The following is a 7,805-nucleotide window of genomic DNA, read 5'->3' as shown; positions in this document are numbered from 1 at the left end:
AGGTGAATCAACCGTGCCAGCCTTTGCAGGAGTTCACTCCTTTTCCTGGATGCTCTCCTGCCCTCTTTCTCTTGGGGAACACCTCATCTTTCTAGGTCAAGCTCTGATTTAATTCTCTAAACCCCGCTAGCCAGAGCTGGGGATGTGGCTCAGTGGTAGAGCTCTTGCCTAACTTGTGTGAGGCACTGGGTTTGACTCTCAGCACCACATATAAATACATGAGTAAAATAAAGGTCTATCAACATCTATCAATATTTAAAAAAGAAGGAACCCCCTAGCCCTCTCCTTTCTCTACCGTACTCTGGGAGACCTTGACCCTGTTCCCCTAGATTATGATTGCGTTTCCTCCGATCTGTGTTCCCTGCGGGCAAGCACAGACTTGATCCATTTGGGGGGCTCACCTGTGGGGAGCAGCGACTGTGTTGGGGGTCTCTGATGACCCCATGGCTGTTGCATGCCTGGTGCCTGGGAATGTTCCTATGCAAGGGCACAGGATGCTTAGGGGTCCCACCTAATCCAGCCAGGCCCAGAACAGCAGCTCAACAAACATTTTATCCAACTGAATAAGAACCCCAATTCTGTGTGACCTTAGCCAAGTGCTTTCTCCTCTGGGTCTCAGCTTTCCCATCTATACAATGGGAGGGCTGGTACTTCTGGGTGCCACCTGCACTATAGCAGGAATCAGCAAATAAAATAGATCAGCTTATAAAAGTTCAAATAGTAAACACTTGAGGCATATTACAGATAGATCTGGTTCACATATTATTTATTTATTTATTTTTATTTATCTTTTTGTGTGTGTGTGCGTGGTGCTGGGGATAGAAGCCAGGGCCTCATAAATGCGAGGCAGGTGCTGAACTACACACCCCATCCCCACATATTCTCTGTTTTTTACAAAATAAAATTTTGGAATTTCCCCTCTCTTTTTAAAATGTAAAAATGCATTCTTAGCTCTAATGCTGTGCCAAACAGATGGAAGACCCCTGCACTAGAGAACTCTTGCATGTGCACATGAGAAGTCTGATGGAGAATCTTATGTCAGCAGTGGAGTGAGAGGAAGAAATAAATAGAATAAATGACCACTGGGAAGACAGGACAGTGAAACCCTGGCATGTCTCTTGTTTGAGGTACTTGTCAATAGCTAAAAAGAATGAGGTGTGTAAATGACATGGTGAAGTCTTAATGTCAGTCAGTGAATAAAGTGAGATGTTGAATGATATATAGGGAAGGAAAAATCAAGAACACCAAAGTGTCATATACATATGTGTAACTGCAGAGTAAAGGGTCCTGAAAAATTCACTCCAAACTCATCACCATGGTCACTGATGGGATAGAGAGTGACACTGTAAAGAGTCTGGTGGTCGCAGAGACCTGAAACCTCATCTAGAGAATGCCCGAGTCAGTCCTGCTCCTGTGCCTTCACACTGGCCTTCCCTCTGCTGTGGGATGCTCTTCTTTGTGTGGTGGCTGGTTCCTTTGTCAGGTCTCTGTCTCTGCTCAGTTGTCCCCTCCTCAGAGACTTTACCTGCTCCTGATTAACTAGTTACCCCAGCTGGAAAACTGAGTGGCTGAAGGATGGGGGATGGAGAAAGCCTTTTCATTTTACTTTTGAACTTCAAACGGAGTGAATTTATTACCTATTCAAAAACTAAATGAATTAGCCAGGCATGACAGGGCACACCTGTAATAACAGTAGCTCAGGAGGCTGAGGCAGGAGGACTGCAAGTTCAAAGCCAGCTTTAAATGAAAAGTTGTACCCCATTTGTGTACAATGAATCAAAATGTAGGCTGTAAAAATGTTTTAAAAATTCAAAAAGAAAGTCAGCTTCCGCAATTTAGGAGGCCTTAAGCAACTTAGTAAGACACTGTCTCAAAATTAAAAATAAAGGCTGGGGATGTGGCTCAGTGGTTAAGTACCCTGCATTCTCGCCCTGGTGCTGTCTGCCCCCCAAATCTTAATGAATTAAATTTAAAAAGTAAAAGGCAAGCATTGTGGCACACACCCGTAATCCCGGTGACTAGGGAGGCTGACGTGGGGAGATTACAAGTCCAAGGCCAGCCTCGGCAATTTAGCAAGGCCCTAAGCAACTTAGTGAGACCCTGTGTCAAAATACAAAAATGAAAATGAGCGTGTAGTTCAGTAACAAAGCACTCTTGGGTTCAATCCCCAGTACCAAAAATAAATAAATAAAATTTAAAAATTAAAGTAGCTCCCGTCTCTCCAGTCAGAATGGCAGTTATCAAGAATATAAGCAATAATAAGTGTTGGCAAGGATGTGGGGAAAAGGCACATTCACACATTGCTGGTGGGGCTGCAGATTGGTGCAACCACTATGAAAAGCAGTATGGAGATTGCTCAGAAAACTTGGAATGGAACCACCATTTGACCCAGCTATCCCACTCCTTCGTTTATACCCAAAGGGGTTAAAATCAGCACACTACAGTGATGCAGCCACATCAACGTTTATAGCAGCTCAATTCACAACAGCTAAACCATGGAACCAACCTAGGTGCCTTCAACAGATGAATGAAGAAACTCATACCTATACAGAATGGAATATTACTCAGTCTTAAAGAAGAATGAAATTATGGCATTTGCAGGTAAATGGATGGAACTAGAGAATATCATGCTAAGTGAAATAAGCCAATACCACAAAACCAAAGGCCTAATGTTCTCTCTGGTAAGTGGATGCTGATCCATGGTGGAGGGTGGGGAGGGAGGAATGAAGAAACTTTGGATTATGCGGAGGGGAGTGAGAAGAGGGGTGGGGTGGTGGCAATGGGAAGGATGGTGGATTGAGATGGACATTATTACCTTACATGTATGATTACACAACTGGTGACACTCAGCACCATGTACAGCCAAAGGAAAGAGAAGTTAGGCTCCATTTGTGTACAGTGTATGAAAATGCATTCTGTCTTGTCTAACCAATTAGAACAAATTTTTAAAAATAAAAACAAAAACTCAAAGTACCTCCCCTCAACATTTTATTATCATATCCTGTTTTATTGTCCCTGTGACACTTGTTGATGTCTGTTGTTATTTATTATTTGTTGTTTTTTTTTTCCCTGTCTCCCCAAACTGGGAGGTCCGCTTCGTGGGGGCAGTGGTCTTGGTGGATTGACCTGGTTCATACCTGTGTACGTGCCCTGAACACAGCCGGTGCCCACCACATATTTGCTGATTAGGCAAATAATTTTTTAAATGTGAGAACATATTTGGCATTACTAATTAAAATTTAGTGATCAAAACTTTCCCCATGTCCCCTCAAAAACAGATGAAAAATAGAAAGGGACAGGAAGGTCGTTAAGCCTGCTGATTACTGATCTCTCAGGATCTGTTCTGCTCTCAATATTTCAAACATTTGGTTTTGGGGTTTTTTTGAGGGGAGGTTTTTTTTTTTTTTTTTTTTTTTTTGTCTTGAAGGTGGTGGAATTTCCCCTCTCTCTTATAAGTAAGCCTCTTCTGTGAGGGGGAAGTAGGAGAAGGGGAAATAAGTATTCTGGGGTTCCTCCATCAGCTTGTCTTCCTTCCGCTGGTTCACATAGCTGGGGAAGGGGCAGTTTTCTTCCGGAGTTTTGATGGGGCCCCAGTTGGGCTGAGGGTCCCCAAAGGACAATAGCTTCAGGCCTCTAAGTTCAAGGCAGAGTTCAAATGGGTACTTCTGGGCTTCCCAGCCCCATCCTGCCCCTTCTGCAACACAAAGTGTGGAAGCAGGTAACTAGCAATTCCGTGCTGCTCCTTAGCGTTTACTGACTTCTGGAAGGATCAGTCCTATTTTCTTGTGAGGGACTACCTCCACCCCACGCCCGCCCCAAGCTGGGGATCGAACCCAGGGCCTTGTACATTCTGGGCAAGTGCTCTCTTAATCCCCCAGGTTTAAGTGGAGTGGACCCCGACCTCAAGGGGTAGAGTTGAGCATGTGACCCCAGCCTGGCCAATCAGAGATACCATGAGTGGCAAGGCTGAGACCCAGTGTGGCCAAGAGCACTGCGCCTTGGGACCAGCTGCAACTACTGGGGAATGGGGACAGTTAGGCCAGTGGCATCTGAGCCTGGAACTATGACTCTGTTGAGAAGACCCTGCATGGGAATGAAGCCAGTTATGAAAAAAATAAAATGAAGATGTTCCTAATGACTTCATCTAACAACTGAAAGCAGCCATGCCTGAAGCCCCTGAACTCTCCAATTACATGGCCCAATAAATTCCCCGCTTTGCTTTCCCAGGGTGAATTGGGTTTCTGTCACTCACAACTCAAAGAATCCTGGCAAATACCTCCTTCTGCTGCTGAGAAATTATCCACAACCATTGCTCATTCACATGATAATACCCAAACTCCCTTCTCTGCCATGCAAAGGCCTTGGGGCCTTCCCTCCTCAGATTTCCTCCCTTGATCCCCACTCCAAGCCTTAGTTGAACATCTGTGTCTTTGGTTGTCTCAGCTATCTGGTCAAGACCTTGGCCATCCTCAGATAACCTGGTGGTTCATCTCTGATGAGCACCCAGGCCTTGGAATTGGTCATTAGCATTCCCTGAAATTTTCTGCCTTATTCCTGGAGCGAGAGGTTGTGCTTGGGTTGATGGGGCTATATAAGCGCGGCAGGGGCTACATTTCTTGGCAGGGAATCATAGCTCTTCTCTGCAAGCTCACAATGATTCAGGGCCAGGAGTGAGCATGTGTCAATATATCAGGCAAGTTCTTTGTCCTCACTGGCTTCAAACTTCCCATCACCTCTGGGCATAGCTGTGCACACCTGTGCTCCCAGGCTGACTTCAGGAGGTTCACAGTTCAAAGCCAGCTGCAGCAACTTAGAAAGACCCTATCTCAAAATAATAGAAAGGGCTGAGGATGTAGCTTATTGGTAAAGTGTCCCTGGGTGAAATCCCTATTACCAGCCGGGCATGGTGGGCAGCCTTGTAATTCCAGTGGCTTGGGAAGCTGAGGCAGGAGGATCACAAGTTCAAAGCCAGCCTCAGCAACTTAGTGAGGCCCTAAGCAAGTCATTGAGACCCTGTCTCTAAATAAAATATTTTAAAAGGGTTGCGGATGTGGTTCAGTGGTTAAGTGCTCCTGAGTTAGATTCCCAGTATTAAAAAAAAATCCCTAGTGCCTCCCCCCACAAAACAACAACACACACACACACACACACACAATTCCCCATCACTAGGAAGTTTACCTGCTCCTGCATTATGTACCCCTAAGACAATCCTTCAAGAACACAGGTCCTTGGCAGGGGTGTAGTGGAGTGGTAGAGTGCATAAGGCCCTGGGTCCAAGCCCCAGCACAACATAAACAAACCAGAGGATCCTTACCTCTCGACACTCTTCTGAGCCCTGGAAGAGCCGAGAATAAGCTTCAGCAATGACGGCGGCCCTGGAGGGCAGAGGAAGGCTCTCAGGAGACTTTCCTAACAACCCCGCCCCCACCCCACCCCCAACCACTCACTTGCAGTGCAGTCCTCCTCCAGGAGGTAAATGAGGGATGTCCTCAGAGGCCAGAGTCCTGAAAACCGTGTTTAGGCTGGGGGGCTCCTGAGCAGAAGCATACAACTCTGAAAAGAGGTAAGGGTTATGGAGAGCCCCTGCTTGCCAACGCCCCTCCCGTGGGGTGCTGGGTGCATGCTCACCAGCGACTCTGCGGCCCAGGGCGGTATCCAGCTCAAGCTCCCTCCTGATGGCCTCCTCATTAGCGCTGGGAGCCCCTGGGAAGCAAACCACGATGCAGGTCATGTTGTCCAGGCTGCCCTGGATAAAGTGAAGAAAAGGGAGCCGGCAGCAGGGGTTGAAGGCTACTGCGAGGGGTTTCAAGTCTTCAGAAATTTAGCTTACCAACGATCCCGATGTACAAGTCCTCCCCAGTCTAGTTATGCCTCTGCCCCTCAAGTCTCACCCATCTGCCAGTCAAAACCCTCTTCCACTTGGACAGATTTCTCCCTGTCCTAGCCCCGCCCTATTAAAAGAGAACCACACCTTTTATATGAAGTTCCCCTATCTTAACTCCCTCCCACTTACCTATGTAGCATTACTCGCCCTTTGTCTTTTTTTTTTTTTTTTGTACTGGGGATTGAATCCAGAGGGACTTAATCGTTGAGCCACATTCCTAGCCCATTTTATTTTTTAAGTTGTTGATAGACCTTTATTTTATTCATTTATTTATATGTGGTGCTGAGAATGGAACTCAGTGCTTCACACATGCTAGGCAAGTGCTCTACCAATAAGTCATAACCCCAGATCCCCAATCCCTTTTTATTTTTTTATTTTGAGACAGGGTCTCGTTCAGTTGCTTAAAGCCTCGCTAAATTGTTGAGACTGGTTTTGAACTCGGGATCCTCCTGCCTCAGCCTCCTGGGCTGCTGGGATTACAGGTTGCACCACCGTGCCAGGCTCCCTTTGTCTTAAAACATACCTCAGGCTCTGCCCTCTCGGTATTTTGTCCCTGCCCATTCACGCAGACAACCAGAGAGAGATACGCTAGAGAGTTGATCCCCAATACCTGGCCTATCAAAGTCCCTTCTCCCCCAAACGCTCTCTATGAGCACTCTATGCTTCAAGCCTCAGCGATGCCATGCCCCGCCCCCAGGACCTTGCACAGACACGTGTCCAACAGCTGCGCGCAGAGAAGCTCTGGGGCCAGGCCCAAACTGAGGCGCGATGCCACCAGTCCCACCAGGGCAGCGCCAGACATCGCGTCCCACACGCCGTCAGAGGCCAGGAGCACGAACTCGTCCTCAGTCTGGCGTGCCAGTGCAGCCACCTCAGGCTCCGCGGAAATGAGCTGCAGTTCTGGGGGCCTCCCTGGAGCCCCTTTGTAAGCAAAATCGCCCAGTGCTCGAGACACTGCCAGAGAGCCCTCGACGCGCCGGCGGCGGATGGTGCCGCCCGCGTTATAGATGCGCTCCCGTTCCCGCGGCCGGAGGGGCCGGTGGTCCTCGGTGCTGAAGGCCAAGGCGCCGGCGCGGCTCAGCACGGCGCGCGAGTCACCACAGTGCGCCAGGTATAGAAAGCGCGGGGAGACGAGCAACACCACCGCGGTGGAGCCGCCGGGTTCGCCATGGGGCCAGAGCGAGCGCAGTCGCTCGTCGGCATTCAAGAAGGCTCGGCGCAGCGCCTGGCTCACGCCCTCGGGTTCGCTAGGAGCTGGGCCTAGCTCCTCAAGCACATGGCCTGGCAGGTGGCGCGCGCCAAAGCGGGCAACTCGCGCCCCTCCGTGGCCGTCGAGGACAGCGAAGAAAGCCCAGCCAGGCGGCAGTCCAGGCAATGAGAGCCAAGCGCAGTGCGCGTCCTCCATATGCGCTCGCCAACCCTGCGCTGCGCTGGCTCCGAAGCGCAGGCCCCACGATGCTGCCACACCCCCGTGTGGCCTCTGGGAGCATCGCGGCGCAGCCAGGAGAGACTGAGGCCCGTCGGCGCCAGCTTCCTCCTCCTTCTCCGCCTCTTCTTCCTTGCGAGCCGGCCAAAGGAGACAGTCCAGCAGACTCGCAAGGGCCGCCATCCTATTATCAGGAAGTCTCCACCCTCTGCACCTGCCCCCCACTCCCCCGTTAATCCCTCGCTGTGAGATTTTAAACCAAGTAAATCTCTTTCCTATCCCTTGACCTGCACCCAAGTCGGATCACTAAAAGAAATTCCATTCCTGGGATTCCTTTCTTCCACATCTTCAAAGTGGGGTTTGGGATCTGGGTCAGAAAAAAAACAATAATAGCAGCAAACTATTACACATACCTACAATATTCGACACGCTATTATAGGTCACCATCACCAATTTGCAGAAGAGGAAACTGAATCAGAACATGTTCGTCGGTGT

At 48.9% G+C, this 7,805-nt stretch overlaps 1 protein-coding gene across 2 annotated transcripts; it reads right to left on the bottom strand.

Moving 5' to 3' along the window:
• Positions 1–3,424: 3,424 nt before the first annotated feature.
• Positions 3,425–7,507, bottom strand: PPM1N (protein phosphatase, Mg2+/Mn2+ dependent 1N (putative)). 2 transcript variants are annotated; one of them, XM_079118969.1, is made up of 5 exons: positions 6,585–7,507; positions 5,629–5,746; positions 5,448–5,553; positions 5,315–5,375; positions 3,425–3,694 (listed from the first exon to the last, which is right to left on the bottom strand). In XM_079118969.1, exons 1-5 carry the CDS (start codon positions 7,491–7,493, stop codon positions 3,626–3,628), a joined length of 1,263 nt encoding a protein of 420 aa, XP_078975095.1. In that variant the 5' UTR covers positions 7,494–7,507; the 3' UTR covers positions 3,425–3,625. The 2 variants fall into 2 exon arrangements, with proteins under 2 accessions (XP_078975095.1, XP_078975096.1); XM_079118970.1 differs by having other exon boundaries at positions 5,315–5,335.
• Positions 7,508–7,805: the final 298 nt, after the last annotated feature.

Source organism: Sciurus vulgaris (genome assembly GCF_902686455.1).
Source record: "Sciurus vulgaris genome assembly, chromosome: 17".
NCBI classification, from domain to species: domain Eukaryota; kingdom Metazoa; phylum Chordata; class Mammalia; order Rodentia; family Sciuridae; genus Sciurus; species Sciurus vulgaris.
This window is presented reverse-complemented; position numbering and strand designations above follow the sequence as displayed.